The 22,745-nt window shown below is 43.0% G+C and overlaps 1 protein-coding gene across 1 annotated transcript in view; it reads left to right on the forward strand.

The window, feature by feature from the left end:
• LOC112458270 (protein lozenge-like) overlaps positions 1 to 22,745 on the forward strand; it is a 35,363-nt gene that overhangs the window by 7,509 nt on the left and 5,109 nt on the right. Inside the window, exons 6-8 of the mRNA XM_025021819.1 lie at positions 608 to 838; positions 5,111 to 5,224; positions 10,081 to 10,392. Of these exons, the coding sequence (XP_024877587.1) occupies positions 608 to 838; positions 5,111 to 5,224; positions 10,081 to 10,392 (657 nt within the window). The remainder of the gene's footprint in view (positions 1 to 607; positions 839 to 5,110; positions 5,225 to 10,080; positions 10,393 to 22,745) is intronic.

Raw genomic sequence — 22,745 nt, forward strand, 5'->3', positions numbered from 1 at the left:
GTTTACGCGTAAAATATAATAATCTACATCTACATGTGCACAATGTAAATTATGTTTGACGTGTCATGTAAACAATGAGTAATCTATCGATCATCGAACATTCGTATTTCGTTAGAAATATCGGGAATTTATGTTCGCACAATTTTATTTTCAGTACTACTAATGAGTTTGGGCACAATTTTTAGCATGCCACGAAAAATTAACAAATCAGCGAGATATAAATAATAATATTTCTATATAGTACCATGTATCGTTTAATATAATGGTAAAGTTAATTAATTAATAAATTATAACTGAAATATATCTATAATTCAACCCCTAATCTCTAAAACTATTTTTTATTCTTTTAGGATTGTTTGTGAAAGTATAGTTAAAAAATCAAATAATTAATCAATCAGTTAATTTATAATAATTTACATTGCTTATATTATCTACATGAAAAAGGTTCGTGTATAATACACATAATATAAAAAATACGTAAACAATCCACGTAGACGTAATCTTGAAATGTACCGCACAACCCTGATTGAAACTACATTTAAATATTTTAAATTAGATATTAAATTAGATCGAGCGATTCTACATATGATAAAAATCTTTGTTTCAGGGTCGCCGTACTTTCTGTGCAGTCAACTACCGACGCACTGGCGATCCAACAAAACGCTTCCAGTGGCATTTAAAGTAGTTGCCCTCGGCGAGGTTGGCGATGGGACTCTGGTGACAGTTCGCGCTGGTAACGACGAGAACTGTTGCGCCGAATTGCGAAACTCTACCGCGTTGATGAAGAATCAAGTCGCTAAATTTAACGACCTTAGATTCGTCGGCAGGAGCGGCAGGGGTAAGTCCTGATTGTTACATTTTTTGTCTTTCTCTTTAAATTCATTCTTCTGTTCAGCAAAAAAGTATTTCGTGTTTAGTGATGTGTTACGTTTACAAAAGACATCGTGCGATTGTAAAACAAGTCTATATTCATATTCCAATTATCTTTCCGAAAACAATTTACTACACCTTTGATCATATTGAAGTTCACAAGAGAACGCTGCAGCACTGAGCAAAAGCGCGTGCCGCGATTTCCAGCCCTCTAAAATCACGGTTATTGTAATCATCATCATCGTGCCACCCTCGTCCATCCCCGTGTCCCCATTCGCGAGTTCCCGCTCTCCTGCCACCCCCAGAGTCATTACTCGATGTCTGCCACAAGCCCCAACCGAGCATTCGAAACAACTGGCCGTTAATCAGAAATCATCCAACGGATATAAACAGATATAGACGGAGAGGATGACTTGCCAAAATCAACCAACGCTGTCGATCAATGCTCTTGATTTGTTTAATTTTCGACCTTAATTTTGTATCCCTTTTCTTATCTCTCGCGGTCCTTTCGTACAAATATTAATTGATAAAAATATCAAAGCAACATCAACTAAATCGTAATGAAAAACAATGTTAACACAACTACGTTCTCTCTAATAATTATAATATAATAAAATATAATATAATAAATATAATAAGAAGATGCATCTCCTGTACGCGATACAAGGTAAAAATATTAAGTCCTTAATTGTTTTTTCTTACGAAATCTTCATAGTTGCACATTCGACCTCATTTGCGTTCTCGCGAAATATCGATTTGCCAGCCTATAATAATTATTCACGGATCAGCAGGCAGCTTTGTCAAAGCCTACAAATGCATTTTGCACCCCATGATCCGGAGGGCGCGTTTATGAATTAACGGGTCGGACTGCTCGTATACGGCGGGATATTCGTCCCGTAGCGCGTCATCTATGTTTCATTTGATTTGATCATGAAGTGCAGGGTCAGCGATTTCGTTCTCCTGACGCACAGGTGCATCGGTCCCCGGAGTCAATTAGCGAAAGAGACACTTCCCTCGCCCAAAATCCTTCGATCCCTTTGTCCATTTTTCGGCTCGTTGTTATATGTTTTTTTTTTTGTCGTTTCAATCTCTCCCCGATAATCCATAATACTCAATTTCGGCGATTGACCAAACCGCTCTCGGTGTGTTGATACTGGCCACCACCATCGGGCGACCCGGCCCTCCTATCATCGAGGTTTTGTTTCCGCGACTTATTAATTTGATTGAATTGCATCGCATCGGCCGGCAAACTGATTCAAGAAATTGCAGCGAGGATTTTAAAACGACGAGGCCACGAAAAATCGGCCGCTGCCTCCTCGATTAAAAAGAGCGATCGCGCGGCTCGTACCAACGCGACGAGATTATTTTTCGGCGACTTCGCGAATCGAGGCGAATTGATATTCCTCTGACAATTTTTCTCACCGCACAATTTTCTCCGGCAGTATATATCTGATTGAAATTGCTTTTACACGTGTCTTCTGTGTGTCATGTAAGAGATTACAACCGATCACACCTCACGGTTTATTACCTCTAATCAGCCGACTATTAAAGTCAGTCTACGTTAAAAAGGAGATAACGCGAAATAACCGCAAGCCGGTCTCGACGATCATTTTTCTTTTTATTTAAAACTATCATAAACTGACGAAACATTGACCGCTGTTTCAAAAGAGTGTGAGCGCTCCACGCGTTTAGAAGATTCTATGATTCCGGTTATTATCGCCTCTCGTACACTTATATATATACTCTTGTACTTACGAGCAAATAATTGCAAAAACGCACCGTCGCCGCGTCGCGTCGGAAAGAAACGGGATATGGTAGCGCCGAATCAAAGAAGACCGGAGGCTGAAACGACGACGGCCGTTCCATCATCATCGCTGGGGTCGAAAGCGGCCCGTGCCTATAATTAGTAATATACCGCAGTCTATATCGACACGGCTGAAATTACCACCGATAGTAATTATTTGACAATTGCAGAGACATCCTGTTGGGAGACTCTGGGACCTCCGCTCCGTCCCTACCACCAACGTGCGTCCGCTCGTCCCCTTCGCCCACCCACACCCCCTTAGCCTTTCTACCCCGTATACGCTTAGCCCTACGCGATCTCCTCCCCTCCGTTCGCCTCGTCGCCACGAGTATTAACGGACGGTTTCGAGTGGTTTCGGGCGGTTGTGTGTGGGCGGTTTGGGTTGGCGCGCTCATCTCATCGTCGGTGTATTGCCAACGCACCGACACACACGCATACACATACACATGTACACGTGCGCAGGGAGAGAGACACACGGGAGATCGTGAGTAGTCAAGCTGTGATGCTGCACGTTATATAGGTGCCACATACGCGTGGCCCGGTTTTGTCCGTCCGTCCGTCCGTCCGATCGCCCGTCCGTCCGTCCGTCCATCCGTCCGTTCGTCCGACCGACCGTCCGTCGTTCGCGAATGCACAGGCTGGGTCCTGTCTCTGCAGATGACCGTTCCCATCATCGAGTATTAACCGCAGGTTCGGGCGCCGGAGAGGGGAGTCGGCTGTGCGGCATTATTAGCCCCAAATGCGATGGACTCGGCCGGGGAAGAGGGGGTCTAGTTCAACGCGCGACCCTTCCTCCGATCGGTCGCCACCTTCCCCCCTTCCACTTTTCCGACTTTGGTAATCCTCGGATTTCCCGCGATTTTCCAATTAAAATCTTTTCATCTTAAATCTTTGATTTTAAAAATTTTTTAATGATCTTATCAATCTTACGATTGACTCTAATTTCGTTGACCCAGTATTTTCCAAAAAGTTAAGCCCTATCAAGAGAACTTATAAAAATTATCTACATATTACCGTCTATTATCCTCCAACGACCGTCTATTTTTGCATTGCAAAAAAAAAAAAAACATCACGTTAGAGAGAAATCGCCTTTTGACGCAAAAATTTGAATCGACATCCCGGAACGATGCTCTTTGCACGCGACAGATGAACGATGACGATGGCAATGACGGCCGCGGGAGGTATCCTGGGACCGGGCGGAGGGTGCAACGGGGGTGATTCTATCGCGGAAGAGCGGAGAGAGCGCGATATAACTGGGATATAACGCCATGTAGCTCTGCAGTCAGTTGCAGTTCCCGGGGGTAGTGCGGGGGTTGGCGGTGTTTGATGCCGGTTATCATGTTGACAGACACAGCGAGGTGGAACTGGGTGTACCAAGGGGAGACAATTACAAATCGTTGACATTTACGCCAACACAAACGATTGCATGTCCGCGACGCGTTAGGTATCGTCTCTTTTGGGCGTAAACAGCAGTCTTGGTCGTGTTTCGTTTCGTCATATTGGACAAGTTGACACCGAGTGTTTTGGCGAACGGTTCTCGCGAAATAAATGGCATCGTACGAATTGTTTTCGTTAAGTTATCGCCTGCTACGTCGGGTCGGCTATTACGTAGGCAACTCGTTTAGCTAAAACATACCGAACTTGTCTGTTTCTAATTCCGGAGAACGTAAATAACGAGAGGCTAAGTTCGGTGTAAATTTCTCGCCGCGCGAACGGATCCTCTGTCCGAGCAGTCCGAGAGGGACACGTGGTCAAAAGGGACAACTGGCTGCTTCTACGGAAGAGTTGCGAAAGAGCGGCGAATTACCGAATGCATATTAGCGCGCGATGGGTCGTTTAAGAGCGCGTAGTCAATCTCTCCGACGGACGTTTATGGAGAAGGAATTAATATACCGAGCCTTCAACTTCCAGACCTTCACTGATGATATATGTACACGACGCTCCACCCCTGAGTATCCACTCCTCTTCTATTATCTTTTAACGTGCTTAAGAATACCGAGACTCCGAGTTAAGATCTAATAGACACGGATGTAATTGCAAAGTTGCAAATTATAAATTGGGCCTCACTTTCGTCATATTCAAAGATAGAAATATGTTTATTAATTTTTATAATTGATAAAATAAATAAACAAAAACTACTTGTAATATATATAACTATGATGCAGAATATGTAATAAATCAAACGTTCCTTTTAAATCACGTGCGTATTTTTCGAGAAAAATAATTTTGTATATAAAAATAACACATTTTTATTAGGCTATGTGTAGTGATTTTACGAAGAAATTGCGAACCGAGATATCTTATCTAATTTATTTATATCCATTTATAAATTAATTGAACAATACAAAAGAGTAAAGTAAATTAAACGATGAAAGCTCAAATCCTTCAGTATACAGGCAATTTATACATAAATATATCGTATTCTCTGTGTGACAGGAAAGAGCTTCAGCATCACCATTACTGTGTCGACGTCGCCACCCCAAGTAGCAACCTACACGAGGGCGATTAAGGTGACCGTCGATGGACCACGGGAGCCACGATCGAAAACGAGTAAGTGGAACATGCGACACTTTATGCAACGGTTCGATCGCGAGTTCGAATTTCTATTCGACGCGGTTCTGCACCGTCCCGGGGATTCCCTGAAAATGTACCGATAATTCAACGAAAGTCCCTGTACGCGGTAATGGGGAGTCATTACCGAGCAGATGGTGCGCGATGATGCAGTGGTCGACGTGCGTATCGCGTTTGGTGCGTGTTTCGGGTCGGGCTATTCGCGTACCTATACACATGCATGGGTATACACGCATACACGCGGGAGACAATGCTTTTACAAGCGCGTGCGCGCGCGCGCGTTTGTGCGCGCCGGATACGCTAACTCACTTACGCTAATTTGCCGCGAAAACACCCGAAAAATTACTAAAACATTCTGTTGGCGGATTCATTATTGGTCGGCCAAAATTGATAGAATCACGCGAAACGCAGTAAAAGTCGATCGGGAGTGGCTGCCCCGACCCTCCAGTTTTATAACTGTGGGTCCGTCCTCCGTCCCTCCGCGTCGCGTCGCGTCGCGTCGGATCAGAAGGAGATATCGCGCGCTTGTGCGCCCGACGATTCAGCCGACACCTATTTTCGGATGCATTCGCGGCGAGCAAAAAAATGGTCGTTATTTCGATATCAGATTAATAGCCGTTGCGGAGTTAACCGCGAAAACGGCAGTTTTTTGCGGGCGTTTCGCATTTGTTGTATAAAGTATTGATAGAAGCAGGGCGCCGCGTACACCCGCTGGCTCTACTATTTTTTTCGAAATGGTCGAGCGTGATTGATTTTACTGTTGTTTTTACTGCTTGACTCAGGCCGCGTGTCGGGCGGGACCAGGTGCAAAAATGCGTGAATCTCGTCAATTTTCCAGCCAGCATAAAGTGCACTTAACGACGGAGTTAAAGTTTCAATAAGTCGCGCCCGTGGACTTTTATACCTTTGTGGCAACGCTTCAACGTCCCAAAGATGTTTGATTCCGATTCGAGTACTCCGATACAGTCCATCATTTGATTTCATCATCAACAGATTACTAATTCTCGAAAAAGCTTATATAGTCCTAAAGGAAGAAATTTGACAAAATGTTTACCGAGACAATTTAAATCCACCAAGATCCATTTATTTACCACTGAGGAAAATTTGATATTTAATAATTAATCTAATAATGAGTCTCAGTAGATCTGTGAAAAAATAAAATCATTATAAGTTTAGAAATAATTTGTAGACTTTATATATATTAATTCCGATAATCCACAAGAGTGTGTGGTAGGTGGAACCCGCTTTAAACGAGAAGCTTGTTTACGTCGTTTAAGCTGTCGCGTCGGTTCAAGCATGGCAGACCGGACGACCGGACGTCGCATCGCCGACCTACTGGCCTTTTCCGAACCGAAAGAGACAACGCGAACGAACGCGTGTCGCGTGGCACGGACCGTCGGCGTCGCGGAATAGAACACGCATGACGACATATTGCATACACGGGTTTGGCATCCCCGATGGCGTGCTTCATCGGCTGGCACGCACCAGGGAGACAATCTATGCAGCAACCGGCGCGGCGCGGCGCGGCGTACGAACGCCGTCGAGCAAAACAACCGGCAGCGCTTTCATTGTGCTGCCAACAATGCGCGACGCTCGATGCCCCGCAGACACCTGCCGACTCTCATTATTGCGTGCATAATCGCAAGCTTTTTGTTATCGGAAATCATCCCTCCGCGCCGCGCTTCGTGTGCCATAGGCCATAGACCAATGTGGCCAATAATCGGGCAATTTTCGTAATTCACCGCTTCGCAACACTGGCAGCGAAAGAGTTTAGAATAGTCCTTCCTGTCCTCCAGGAAGAGAGGCGAATTTGACAGGAGAAATGTCCTTTCTTTCTCTCACATTTAATCCACACACAAGATAAATTATAATACATTATAATATAATACATTCCGTTGAGAAGAAAAGATATATATTTCTGATAACAACGATAGAAAGAGAGAAGAGATTGTTCTCTAAAAATTAAAGCACAAGGTGATAGCTTTGACCTTTCGTGATAGACGGATCAATGACGGCGAAGTAGTGTCCGAGTAATTTGTCAGTTGCCAATAACTGAAACGGCAGCAGCAGTAGCAGTAGCGTTACGCAGGACGAATCGAGCGCGGTACGGATAAATCGAGAACGAGAGAGGCGTCCGCGAAACAAAGTGGCCGCTGCCCGTCACCGTGGCCCAAAATCATCGAAATGCAAGTGAGTGAAACGATATCGATGCCATGGATGGGTGCTGTCAGTCAAAGGTCGAAATTGAATTTGCTTCGCTCCGTAATTGATCCATATTTGAAATGTCGTCTATTAGTAGGATGCCATAGATTCGCGAAATGATTTTCCGTTTTAATACGAACAACGACGTATCGCCTTTGGTACGTCGCGTCGCCGACGGTGAATTTTCCGCTCTCGATATTTTTGCTTAATAACGAGCGACAGAACGTGACGTGGTATTTCTTTTTGAGAAACTCACGAGACCCGGATTTTGAATCGTAAAATACGCGAGAGGTACCGATTCGTCGATTTCTTACTACCAGGTCAATCAATATTCCGTTTTATCTCTACAAAATCGTACGTTCGTCAATCGACATTCTCTTAAATATTGTTTTCGAGAAAACCGATAGCGACGAAAGGAATCATACGAAGCAATTTCGGCAGTCGGTGGCCGTCAATCAAAATGTTAAAATTGGACCGGGCTACTTCGCGATTGGATTCCCTCGTGGCCAACTCTTGATCCTGATACCGGTCAGAGGAAGGCTCTATCGGCGACCGAAAAGTCTGATTAAAGACCACCTCCTGATAAAGCGACGTCGAAAAGTGACGGATCTAGCGAAGCTTCCGCTCGAGCGTCTAATCGTAAATTGTAGTCTCTGGAAAAATTATTCGCAGTTATCGTTACAACGATCTGAAATCGAGAGCGGATGTACATGGATATGCCAAGTGCGTTCGTTAGAAAATGAAAAAAGAGCAAAGGAGAATGAAATCTAGGAAACGCTGCGTTGGCCTGGGCACTGGCGTCAAGGAGAACGTAAGACGGGCGGAGAGAGAGAGAGAGAGAGAGGCTCCGTTATTAGAGAGGAGGAAAAAGCCGCGCTATTTCCGTCCTCCCGGAGCCGCCACACTTTGATTAGATAAGTCCACCACTCGTGCTGTGGAGATTGGAATTATTGCTCTCTCCGTCCTACCTTCTCTCTCTCTCTCTTCCTTGTTCTCTCTGCTTATCCATGCTTCACGAGTTAGAGGGGCGATTGATGAAGGTGTTATATCACCATCATTCTTATTTATTGTAATTAAATTTTTTCATGTGCCTATTAACGACCATATTCTTCTTCGCATTCTTATATCTTGACTATCGCCAAATTGCATTCGCGATTATATGGTTCTTTGTGCAAAGAGAATCCGTATTTAATGTGTTTAAAAATCCTGCAACATTTTATTTACCACGAAATCATCTATATTTCTCAAATTTCTCGGGCATAAGGTTTTTGCGGATAAAGTTCATGCCTACCGTTTAATCTTTCGCGAGAGCGAGCCCGAACCGAGCAAGGAGTACATCGGCGGGCCCATCGCTGCGTAACGTTCCGTACGTTTGAAGCATTATCGGTGTCCGGTACGTGAGAAGTCGTGGGATCCGCGCGGAGCCCTATACACGAGCCTCTTGCTTGTAGTATCTCCTGGCGCGGGCCGATCGTGGTAGTCGGTAGCAAGGAATAATCTTGTAGGCATCGGTCAGAGCACTGAAGCTGACCATCTGGGCTCGCCGACAATTTCGTGCAGTTTGTGGTCGAACTTTATTTGTCGTTCGCCCTCGTGGCCGGAGGTGTTTCTCTCTCCTTCTTTATCTTCGTTTTCCCATCTTCGTCTTTCTCTCCTCACTGTCTTTCCTTCCTTTTCTCTCTTCTTTTTTTTCTTTCTTTCTTTCTTTCTTTCTTCCCCTTCTACTCTCGAAGAATAACAATTTGCGCCTAGGCTCCCATTCTTCGCTTCTCCTTCGTGCTGAAACCATTGAAAGAGAGAAAGAAGAGGTTGGGAGAAGCATGAGAAAAACGGGCAAGGCAAACGTGCTACTTCTGTTGCCTATCGATAATTAATGAGTAGGCCTCAATGTTTCTGTTGTCTCTCTACAGACATCAATATGCAAATATTGAAAATCTGAAATTATAAAAATTAATTCTCGACACGTCGAAAAATATATGTCACTTAATCACACTTAATTCTTGTCTGCCATTTTCCATCCGGCCTTGTAACTTTTTAAAAGTTAACGTTATTATTTTACATTTAATACATTTCATCTATGCATCTCCGATTATTATGTAAACGTCCGGGCTTATGCACGTGCCGAGTCATGTGCATTGTCGTGTAACAATATGTATCAAGCGTGTATTAGGATCCAACGTAATAGGGAATCGGAATACCCGCGTTATGTGTACGTTGCGATACTTGGCTCGCAAGAGATTCTGTCTATCCGTGAGGTCCCGGATATGCGAGGAATGCTATTGAAGTCTATCAAGGGAAGAGAGGTCGAGTTTCTTCATTATCCCGTTCTATTGGGCTAATGACGTAGACGCGCGCTGGTCGATCTCCCCGATTTAGAGATTCCAATCGTGTCCGAATCGTGTCAAAGCGACATAAAAATCCAGATGGCCTCTAAAGGAAATGTCTAAAATATATTTCGGAATTCTTTACGAAGCAATTTGTAATCGAAAAAATATTAGGACCTTTTTGTCAATTCAAATGTTAATATCGATTTCGATTGTAGATAATAAATTTAAACGACTCTCAAGATTACGAACAAGTAGTATGATGTATGTGTATATACATATGTGTGTGTGGTAAATCATTTTTTTTAGGGCAGCAACATCAGCAATTCCGTGCGCTCGGTCTAGGACAAAGACCTTTCCTCGACGCGCCGACCTCGTTCAGGTCCCACCTGCGGGAACTCGAATCCTTCGGGAGGAATAAGCATCACCATCATCACAGCAGCAGTCACTTACACGACCAGCAGACTGGCAACAACGTCACCACGAATTCGGTTAGCGGTGCCTGCACCAACCCCAACAACACCGACCCGACCGCATCACCGGCTTCCAGTACACACCTCGGGGCTACCGGTGGCTCTTCTGTTCATCAGGATTGCTACAAGCGCAGTCCTCAACACGGCGGTGAGTTCTGATCTTATTGTTGCATATTTTTAGTGCGATCCGATTGTTCTAAGTCAACCTAATTTGTTTTACGCGAAGCTCTAATGCATATGTACCTATATAATCTCATTAGCATTTACACGTTAAAAATTAAATAAATGAAATAGAGATGTTCTTTCTATTTAATGCTTAAGCAAGCAGCAAGTAGATCCTCATTACGATACAAATGAGTGCGAATCTCTGGGAGATCTTTTAAAAATCGAAAACAATTATCACACTTGCTTCGACGTCGCGCAATTTTAATATACCCATTTCTTCTTGAAGAAGAAGAAAAATTTTAAATTTATTATAACAAGAATAGTTTTAAGAGATATTTTATTTTATTTATTGTGGATAAATTTTTCGAAGGATAGTCTTTACGTATGTTATCATATATAAAGATTGGCTTGTTTATATCTCAGTGGAAATTTACACGCCACTTGTCTAAGTGTTAAGCTGAAACAACATCTTCTAGTTTATTTGCTTCTTTGGCTCGTGATGAATATCCGTGATGCCGCTATCATCATCTCGCGCTCTCTTCGCGCAACATGCCTCGTGAAGAGTGACTCGATACGCACTCTACCCCACCCAACCCTTTGTCGCAAGAGGGTGAAGAGGTAGGAATCGAGGAGGGAGATCCCGGATTGGGAGGGAAAGAGAGGAGATCTCTGCCGTTTCGCGAGGTAATAGTTTCATACCTCGTTCCGGCTCTGCACCCTCTAATTCAACGTAATAACGACATTCAACCTGCCATTTCCATCTCCCTCCTTGCCGATCTCTCTCGATGCACCGTTGCGTCGCCGTAGCACAAGGAAAAAGTGTCCTCCTCCTCATGGAAGAACGTCATCGGTCACGAATAAGCTACTTGAGATCTACGAAGATATTTTCCTCCGTAAAAATTTTTCCACTCAACAAAAATTTTCCTTTAACAAAAAGACAAAGAATCGTCGGAAAATTACCGCAGTGCCAGTGGCTTTAAATCGTTCAACTATGGTTGAAATTCGTCGTAGCTAGTAAAAAAGTGATCATTTCTCTTTTGCGCGATGACGACAGAAACTATTCGACGCGCGAGCTCCGCGCCTGTCGGATAGCTTCGATATTTCGAACTATCGAGATAATTTAGGATGCAAAAAGGCGGGAAGGTCGAGGCAAGGCACTTTATTTCTGCGCGGCTCGTCTCGCATCAGCGGTCTCGACCTGATCAAAGTTAAGTAGACGCGCCTCTGGCTGGTGAGACCTCTTTGAAGCTACGTTGCGGTTTCTCTTTGCCCTAATCTCCTCCTCCGCAACCCCGGCTTCCTCGCCTCTTCTCGCCCTGCGATCAGGTCCTCCGTCACCTTCCGGACTGAGACTTCTCGTCACCCGAGACACTTCTATGGATCGACCATCGTAATTAGCTCGTTTATCCGCGCAAAGCTTATCATTGCGTGCCCGAAAGAACGCAAACTGACTCGTTAGCCGCTGTCAGAATCTGAAAGACCGTCAAACGCCAAATCAGTCAGATTAGATCAACGATGTATTTCACTTTCACTACCTTAGCTTGAATGAATGCAATCTCAGCAGATATTCCATTTACCGCTCATTCATTCGACACTTCTTCCCTTCTTCGCGTCTCTAATGAGCAGTTCCCAATTTCGATACGCGCCGGATTCTCATGCTTGCGCTTGGTGCAAAATGACTAAGCGCGTCGGTGGATGTAATCTTCTTCCTCCCGTCAGATTCAAGGGAGAAGAAAAAGGTAGAGAGCTATCCGTTTTGTCTTTAGCAGCCCTTCCATCCTCGGATAATTCTTTTCACTCGATTCGGACCTTTCTGACGACGGCATCGGCACACCCGACATGCTCGTGCACTCACGTACAACTCACGTGCACGTCTGCGTAATACCAGGGATCGATCGGTCGCTTCTCGATCGATCCGGAGCTGGATCCATGTTGTTTTTGCCCTTCGCTCGCATGATTCTTCCTTTTATCTTCTGTTCGCTTCGCTTGCGACGTTACTGAATCGAACCTATTCGCCTCCTCCTCTTCTTCGTCTCGTCTCTCCGTGATCTTCTTTCGTCATCTCGTGATTGCTTTCTAAATCTCACGTACGTGTCGGAAAGTTCTAAGAAAAAGTGAAATCATTAAAAATTCTATCATAAGAGTAAAAATGTAATAACAGGTAACTACATGAAATTGATAAGATTTACGGTTCGGTAACTTGGAAAAAGAAATAAGAAAAAAGTTAAACATTTGTATCCAATTTTTTTCTTGAATATGACAAAATAAATTCTATATACGATTGTTTTCTGTGCGTTTCGCAATTCCATGTGTAAATTTCAAAATATAAATACTGCCGCATATATTGTCTTGACTGAAAGAGTAAGCGCCACGTCGCGTCGCGTCGGTCGGGAGGTCCCTAAGTAAAGAAAAAAGAGAAGCGAGCATTATTTCTGTCTCTTATAATATAACCGTGTCCGTTTCTTCCTTGCCCCGCCGAGTCTCATTTCGAGTCATGATCGGGGTAATGAGGCCCCGCGCGCAGTGGCAACGGACCGAGTAGGTACCCGAAGAGATGATGCGAGAGGAATGAGAGGCGAGAGAAGAGAGGAGAGGAGCGGATCTCAAGTGATATCAACGTGAAAGGAACGGAGAGGAGTGCCTGCTTGGGCACCAGGAAAAGGAGAAACGCGCGGGCGGGAAGGGGTAAAACGAACGGTGAAGCCACGATGCTGCCAGCATAGTAGGGGTAAGGACGCTGATTATGGGGTGTCAAACAATCATGCTGATTGTATATTCTGTGCTGACTCCTTCTGCTCCTTCTGTCTGCCTCCACGTCTACTCGTATAGGTTGCAAGCAAACTCTTGTTTCCCGTCTTCGCGTCTTCCTTCTTCGTTCTCGTCGTCGTCGCGTAGTCATTCTCTTCCTCTCTTCTCTTCGGCGAGAACAGACTATGTAGAAAGAGAGAAAGATTGTCGGACATGCCTTCTAACAGGTTCGCTGTTGGAGAAAGGGACGAAAACTACGTTTCTAAAGACGCGTCACAGTGGTTTACGAGAAGGAAGTTATTTATCCGGCTAAGATAAATGAGCAGTCGAGTAAAATTAGAAAAATCCGCCAGGTACGAGATAATAGATAAAAAGTTTTCCAACTAAAATGTCGTAAATTTTTTTCAATATGACGAAAAAAATATTGTGAGAGGAAGGAATGAAAGAAAAATATCAATGATTCTCGATAAGAGAAACAATCTCTCTCTTTTTCTCTCTTTCATGATCACAATTCGCCGGCGTATTTTTCGGCCGCGCAAACGATTGACGATTTTTACGTGCGGCCAGTTACCGGGTGGTTAAGGTTAAGAAGCGTGTAATTCGCGTTGCGAGCTTCGTCCCCGGGAGGTGCGCGCGAAGAATCCAGGAGCAGCTTGTCGCGAGTTAGCAAGAAGGAAATCATCTCTCTCATATCCTCTTTGCCGGCATATTACTCGCCGGCGAGAAAGAGACAAAGAGGCCGCGCAGCTGCACCCGACGACCGGCGCATCTCTCGACTCTTTACCTATTTACCGGGATGCTCGTACTTTACCTAGAAGATATCCAAAAAGACGACGAGTCACGCGAGAGAGCAGCGTTACACCGCCGCGCCGCGCGCCGCGCCGGGACCGAGATCCACAGAAAAGGACCTTGTGAAGAGAGCATTGAGAGAGGAGGCCCGATCTCGCGGTTCCCACGTGCCTCTGCAGCTACCAAGAATGCGGCTACCTTTCTGGCTGTTCCACGCATTTTTTCCACCTACTGATTGTCCTACCGTGAATCTCAGTACCCAACTCCTTCGGCCTTGATGCACTTTACTCGTTAGTACTTAGAATGCTGCCGACGCGGCTTAATGGAAGCCTAGTGCGTGCTTGTACGAGATTATTACGCCTCCTTGCTGCTACTTGCTGCAGCTGGCACTCTTACTTAAACGTTATTTCGATGTTCTTGAGAACGGCACGATCTTATCCATGTACGCATTATATGGCGAGTCCAATTCCAATATCTCATTTTAACCGACATCCGACTGCCGTAAATCCAATAGGCACAATCACAATTTTGTCTCACCATCGAAATTATTAAAAACTCAAATATATAGAAAAATAATTTAGCTTCTTTTTTCATGTGTGTGTGATTATCATATTATCATATAATAATATATTTCTGTAAAAAAATGTAAAAGTTTATATTTACTGTAACGCGTTTATAAAGTTATTTATGTTTTTTAAAGCTAGAGCTTCTTGTATAAAATGATTATCTTTATAGCACAGTAGAAAGCAAAGGATTACGTCCAGTTGTTCGTAAGTTTCCCGATCCGAAGTCTACCAGCCCCGCGAGAAACAGGCGGATAAGGGTTGCTTTTCTTAAACAGGGGAAAGGGCAGGAAGTTGCGAGGCAATTAGGAAAGTGTCACACACACTCCTATCACGACTCACCCTCGCAACATGGCGACCCCTATCATGCTCTATCACGAGGTTATTAACACGCACTAAATCGTTTGTGGGATGTGAAAGGATCTATAACACATTAAGAAGCAGCGTTTAGCACGTCAGTGCATTTATTTACCTTTTTTTAAAATGTTCTCAAAATAATTTTAGACGAATTCTTACACGTTAAATTATATCGAGTTACACCTTAATGACATCGAAAATTTTCATGAAAAAGACTCGTGAAGAAAATGAGATTATCGCTGCTGCACAATTTGAGAAACGACGACGTAAACTTTTCTTCTTTGCAATTTGTACTTCTCGTAAGAAAGCGAAGTTCGAACCTTGGCCAACGAGCCTTCGATGCCTACTAAAATGACAAACGCGACCGCAGAACTTAATTAAACTCGTAAATCCGTTGGCACCATCGTAGACTTCCACGACAGTTGTTCAGTCTTCTAGTACTTATTTACCTCGCAATACATTCTACTCGTATAAATGGCGTCCTGGCCAATTAGAAACGTTGGCTGCAACGTGTACCTGCGCGAACCATGTTCATGACTGACTCTTAGACTGCTACTTTGCATTAAACAAGTTAATGCTAATAGGACTGCATAATGATTTGATAATGACATTTTTATAAACTCTCTGCAACCACACAGTTGTAAAAAGCGTTTCTAGATTTCTCGCAATTTTTTTATTCAAGAAACCTTCAGTCAAATGCAAACGATTTTTTTAAACAAAATCATTAACATTCTTGTACACCTCTACAGTTAAAGAATTTTATATCAAAATTCTATTGAAAGATAATTAATTGGAAATTGTAAAATGGAAAGTCTTGCTATTTATTTGCGCTTAAAAACATATTTCTTTAGGAAATCTAAGAAAGAGTTTCTTTTTACGGATTCTATTATAAAATATTTGCTAATCGCTGAGGATTCCGGACGCCCTCGAATCTACTTCTTAAATCTTACAAGACGCCTTCCGCAAAGTGGAATTTCCGAAATCCTCCTCCTCTGCGGCAGTACTCGGTGGAACTTTATCGCCTGCCGGTTTATCGCGTATCCTGGTGGTACAACATCCTTCGTGTCCGTCCAATCAGGCGCGCACTTGGCGGACGGCTTAAGGAAACCCGTGTGGCGACCGCTTAGCCCAACCGCGATAATAAACGGAGCAGTCGTGCCGTTCCGTTTCCACGTATTCTTCGTCACACGACAGGGGACCGAGCGAAAGACTTAGCCGCAGATAGGCGGAAGCACGGGCGAGTCCTTTCCTCTCTTCCTTACATCGAATCCCCGAAGGATCGCCGTATCTCTCGACGGCGATAAAGTCAACGAGCGTGTCCGACTAGAGAAGCCCCTTAATTAGTTCTGCCAATGAAATATATTGTATATTCATCCTGGATTCGACGATCATTCTCGCCCACCTGCAGCGAAAGGTCGAACAATCGGCGCGAGGAGGTGGTCCTTTCTCTTTAATCCTAGAATATCTTTATTTTTCTGTCACACGAATAACACTATGAGAAATTAATTCTTACGAAATTTGCGTTGGTTTTATACTCCTATTGATAATAATCATTGTTTATTATTAAAAATTAAAATAACTTTTAGTTATAAATTTAAATATAATATTAGATATGTGGGTAAAAATACATCTTCGAATACGACGATTTAAAAAATGCATCACCAAAAATATGCGACACGATAAAACGTTGCTTTGTAGAAAGGGCAAATTCGAATGAATCAAACCCTTTTGCTCCGATGCACCCACCGTTTTCCCACGCGATCGACGCGAGTTCCAGACCACTGGAGACAGACTATTGCTACATCCCGCGTTTCTTCTGCCCACGCTTTTCTGATCGTCGTCTCTATTGCCAATTTAACTTCCGGTATTTAGATAAAAAAATCCGTCATGAATTTCACGTTGAGCAAGAGAGCCTTAAATGGCATTCTCCGAAACTCTAACGTAAGAATTTTTTATTAAATAACAATTTTCAACAATTTTTCTCATTGTCTTCTACTTTTCCAAATATTTCCGAGATTTCTAAAAGCGTTAAAAGTACATCAAAGTTCAATAATAATATATGATTCTAGCATCAAAATTTTCTTTTAGACAATCATTGAAATCTCTGTAGGCAAAATGGAAAAATGCACGCGAAACCATTGGAAGATGATGCGGATTATGTATAAGGGTGAGTGTTCAATGCCAAAAATCGAGACGTCCCTCAATCAAGAATACTGATTCGAATCGATTTGAGTTGATCGAGGAACGATCTCGGGCAAATCGATCCAAGGTTGATTCGCCGACTGAAATCGTAGAAAGAATCATGTCGGACGAGTGAAGCGAGAAAGTGATTCACGGAGATCGGGATCTTCATTTTACCGAAACATTCGTACACACAGACAAAAACGCCTTAAAAGTATCTGAATAAAAACTAAGCTTTTTATTTTATAATAATGAACTATTTCTTTAATTAACATGAGTCATTTTGAAAATGTTACATTTTTCACTTTTTTAATTTATAATGATAAAAGAACTTCTTAACGTCATTCGCGATTCATGTCGCGTTCCTTTTCGTTACTTCTCTAAATCATAAATAATCCCGACCTTTGCCGGCGGATTTAAAGTTCCACCACGTTCCTCGTAATCGTTGCCATTCGCAGAAAATATTCACAATGAATTAGCATACTCTTATTCAGGCCGCTACAGGAAACTTTCTTCCCATCTTAACGAGTTTGATTTTATGAATCATATTGAAGATATTAAATTGACCGGATAAGTTCATGGTTACTATTGAGTCATGTATCTCGAATGTGTGTTTGGTCTTTTGAAGTATACTTAATTTTATCATAAATTCCACAATGTAAATTCGGCATTTAATCTTAATGCTCAGCAAGCAGATTCCATGCGTGTCGATCCTTTTTTTACACGATCTCGCATCTATGCCGGAAATTCCACAAATCCCAATGTCGTCACGTGACCCCGTCGAGTTACCTCGACCCCGATACGTAGCTCATAATCTCGGTAAAAGATCTTGTAACTGCAAGATCGACGAATAATCAGGTGAAATAGCTGATTATGAAATTCGGTATTTCCGAAAAATATACATTCGTGTAGCCCCGCCGTGGACGCCGTGTACCGTCGGCAAATTTCATGCGTCTAAAGATGATCGGGGGGCACCTACCTATAATTGAAAAAAACAAGAGGCTCTTTGTGGGAAGAAAGAGTACTAAAACGGGTGAACGGAAGTACCGAGGTGAGGTAGACGAATTAGGATCGGGAGGAAGCCCATGCTCCCAGTCTTTTTTTCCTGTACGAAATTCTTGTACTCGTAGCATCGCCGGTACACTGACTCGATCGTGTCGACGGAAGAAAGGAGAAGAAAGACGAGAGAACAAGAGAGAAAGAGAGGGAAAGGAGAGAGAGACTGAAGAATAGAATGGATACGTGGAGGGAAGAAGAGAGTACCTCTCTTGGAGAAACGAGATAAGAAAAGGAACGAGAGACAAGACAAGAGAAGGTGGAGGAGGTAGTTACGTGATCCACGCTCGAGAAGGCACGGCTGCTTCCTTTTGATCGTACCATTTTGCCTCACAATGTTACAGGTCTCACCTGTTCTTATTTATTTTTTAATATCGGCAATACATGTCAGTGAGGAATTTTGCAGATATCTGCCAATACTTTTTTGCTTTAACTATTAATAATTGACTTTCTTCTATCGGAATGGCAAATGCAATAACTTTGATTTGAAAGAAAGAAAAGGGGGAAATGCAATTTTTATTATTTATTTTATAAAACTGGAAAACGTCTAGAGATTCAGTGAGCTGTCTAATAGACTCGTACGGGCTACTGGATGGCTTGAAACGTGAAAACGGATTCGTACGTGCGTGATGGCTCGCGAAAAAAGCGGTTGCGGACGACGGCAATCCACCGGCAAAAAAGTAAGCGAGCATTGTCGTGACAGAATTCAACCGATAAACAATAACGGAATCAAAGACCAATCGCCAACGACCCATCCGAAACGCCGACCCAGCGCAGTCGAGTGGCAAGAATACTTCGAGACCCTCTTCAGCTATACTTTTTTCTTACTCTGGATTAATTGATAGCCAATCAACGATACGACTTGAGCGTGGTCAATTGATTAACGATCTACTACCGCTTTCGCTGCTATTCCGCTATACCGGCAACTACTGGAGTAATTCGCCGTAAAAACGCAGAATTATCATCGTCGAGGAAACAATACTTTTGTGTACTTTCCAAATGCAAAGCAATATATAGAATAACTATATTGGAATTGCATAAGCTACATAATAAATTTCAATTGCAATTATAAATAAATAATGTTAAAAGTTTTACTTTTGTAACATTTAAAATTTAAATCTTACATAAAATGTTTACAAGACCACCAGATAATAAAGATATAACAATAATATCGTATTGGAATTATGATGTTTACCAGAAAAGTCTGGAAATGAGAAAGAAAACTCGTCGTCACTATATCTGAAGAAGGGCAAGGCCACCTACGCGAGTCCGTCGGCCCGGATCCTAATGAAAGGCCTTCCGTGACCCTGCCATGCTTCAATACAAGGAATTTGAGTATACTGATTTAAACGAATCCGGATGAAGTCAAGCTCGAGCTGAAAAATTGTAGAGTCTCCAGCAGACAAGAAGTTATTCTTGGAAGTAGCAATGTCATTGAATGAAAGGTCTTCCCGATCCGATTTATCTGATTCTTCTATCTTTACTGCACTACTTTCTTGCTGCGTGTTCCGATGCGCTCTAGATTCATTTAACAATCGCAATCGAGCTGAACGCGATTATAGAATAGTTTGAAAAAATCGTGAAATGTTTTCTTGCTTTATTTAGAAAGCACTATATATTCGTTTGAGTTAAAAAACACGTGTATGACAGACGATCGTCATCGAAACGTCTCAGGGGAAAAAATGATCCTAAAATTACGTGAAGAAAGGATCGCTGAATACACGTACGTATGTATACACGAAGCGTACTGTTACCTCAATTATCCTTTCCGTCGCTTTTCGAAGACACAATAAATAACCGGCCTTTCAGAAGCCAAAAAGGCGTAATTGAAAGTCGCTTCCTTTCAGCGCCCACTTTTGAGGCGGTCCTGTGAAAACGTTTAGTGTACAAAATTACAAGTAAACTACGGAAACTCGTTCCCAAAATCTCACACCAACAATTACCAGCGCGGGGCGATATTTTTACATGAAAATAAAACAGTTATTTAATTGTTATTACAATTTTATAAAAGTTTTTTAAAAGTATAATAAATAGTAAATATATGGTGTGTATGTGTGTGTGTGTGTGTAACAAAATTGTGAAATGTACAAATTGCTTGGAGCATACGAAAATATATCAATCGTATTTATTTTTATCAAATAATTCAATATAATTTTATTTTTATTTTAAACATTCTATTTCTATCTTTATTTTAACTCTCTTGTAAACAACTTTTTCGTTGATCGCGATCGAATCTTTATGTAATCTTGACCAGCAATTATTACGATGCTATGCGGTTGAAGCCTAAGATCTCGGTATTTCCGGGCGCATCGATGGAGCTCGCCATTCATGCTTCGTTCTTCATTCATCTTGAAAATTGCGCGGGAACGAGCGAGGAAGAGAAGGATGCACAAGAGAGATAATCCTGGCCAAGAGATCATATTGAGAAAGGTGCAAACACCCAAGATTCGAGCGTTAGAAGAAGAAAGAGATAAAGCAAGGAACTGAGAAAGAGCGAGAGAGGAAGAGGCAAATTTGTCAATTAGTTCTTTTTCTCGGCACCTAAGCTTGTGGTCCCATTGTCTGGACCAGGACAAATTACAGCACGATGCATGCGTGCGAAACACAGGGTCCCAAGTCTTCTGCGGCCAGCGCAACGTTACGCTAAACAGATTTCCTCCTCTTACAATTTCGGAACCGGCGAATTGAATGGAGCGTCCAGGAACGGCGAGATAAAGGAATGCACGGGGGATGAATGGCGATGTGAATGAGAACGGATTGTGAAGAAGAGGTGAAAGAGAGGGAGAAGAGGCACGGGAGAACACAAACCGAGAGCGAACGAAATTACTGGCGATGGTCATTGAAGTCGAGCAGCGCGTGAAGCAACGGCATTGTCGATCTCGGTTTCTCGCAGATTGAATCTTCAGGTTACTGACTCCCATAGGAGTCGATTTGTCGATCTGAAGGAACGGCGCTCAATCAAATTATTCCGAGGTGGGAAAAAATGTCTGATACTTTTCGTACTCCTTCCCTTGAAGCAAACATTTTGCTTCACGTGTACCATTGGACAATATATAAATGCATTTGATGCCTTTTTCATAAACTTGACATAGCACAAATTTTACGTATCTTCTTTATAGGACAATGAAATAGATATTACAGAGATAAAACGATCAAATTTTACACATCTAACGCGATTTTTCACAGTGAGAATTTATTCAGAAAATTTTCGATTTATTAGTTTCGATCGTTAAATATTTTCTCTCAATCAGACATATTGCCAGAGATCAAAACAGCAACTCGCCGTGAGATCTCGTCGTCTCCGAGAAGAAACATTATCCTCGAGACAGGATACTCGGTATAAGAAGAAATCGTTGATGGTAAGCGATACGCGCGAGTTTCCTGAGCGCGCGTATCCATAAGACTTCTCTCTTCGCTACGTTATGCCTGGTTTATGTGCAGCCGACATATCGACCGATATATCGATCGCATATAGACGGAGCTCTCGGCCCGACGTTATATCAAGACGACGCGACAATATCGACTTACATTACACGACCGAACGAGCATCTATCTCGGTGGGAACCGAAGCCCCACGAGCTTCTTGAGTTCTTCTTAACGGCTAACGGCTATGATCTCTCGGTTCGTCCGAGATTCTGAATCCTGTGCATGCCACGTCGATCGCTATGCCGCCGAAGGATGAGATCGACGAGGTGGAACCGGCGCTCACAGAAAGCACGTCGAACTCGCGACAACGCATTTCTTTCTCTTTTTCTCGCCTATTTTTTCCCTTTTTTCTCTCTCTCTCTCTCTCTCTCTCTCTCTCTCTCGTCTCGAACCACTTCAAGGAAAAGTTTCATTTACAGGAAAACGTCTATATCTAGCTAATAAGGAAAAAAATACGGAATACATTTTCACGGTAAATTTACGTATTTCTCAGCAATTCTGAATTATGCAATTATCGGCGCATCGTACGTGCGATCAAATGCACAATACTTCTAATTAGCTCAAACCAACTTGTGAGAATTTAATAATTCGAGACGAGAAAAGATTCGATTTTTAAATTGCAACGTCATTCTGATAACAAAGTGACTACTATGCAACTTCTATGTTACTCGCGAATATCAAGGTTGACGACAATCACGATCGCCTAGGTTGGATCTCTTTTCTCGGTGCGGAGAAGAAATCTCTGAACAATCTTAAGTCAGTAGCGAGAAGATGAGGTCGATCGAACCACCGTGTACCGGATAGCGGTAGCACGGGAGAAGAGATGGGGGATCGAAATGGAAGAACAACGGGGGCGGCGGCTAGATGGGAGGGAAACCGAGAAACGGCGAAATGACGGCGGTCGATGGATGGTTCGTTAAGTAGATGGCTGGTCGGAGGACTAAGCACCAAAACCACCTCACTGTGGTTTCACACCCGCGGAGTGAAAGAGAGAGAAGGAGAGAGATGGAAGGGCAAGAGAAAGAAAGAAAAAGATATAGGGCAGCAGTAAACAACTCGGAGTTCCTTTGGTCAGGACTCGTGTGTTCTTTCGGCCGGGAGAGACGACGACAACACTGCGATCTTTGACGCAAAAGTCGCCTTCTGAGAATCGATCATCATCACAACGCGAGCATTAGCGTAACGACAATGGTCAGCTGTGCGATAAATGTCGATG

This window comes from Temnothorax curvispinosus, unplaced genomic scaffold (genome assembly GCF_003070985.1).
Source record: "Temnothorax curvispinosus isolate PA1 unplaced genomic scaffold, ASM307098v1 QBEX01008784.1, whole genome shotgun sequence".
Taxonomy (NCBI): domain Eukaryota; kingdom Metazoa; phylum Arthropoda; class Insecta; order Hymenoptera; family Formicidae; genus Temnothorax; species Temnothorax curvispinosus.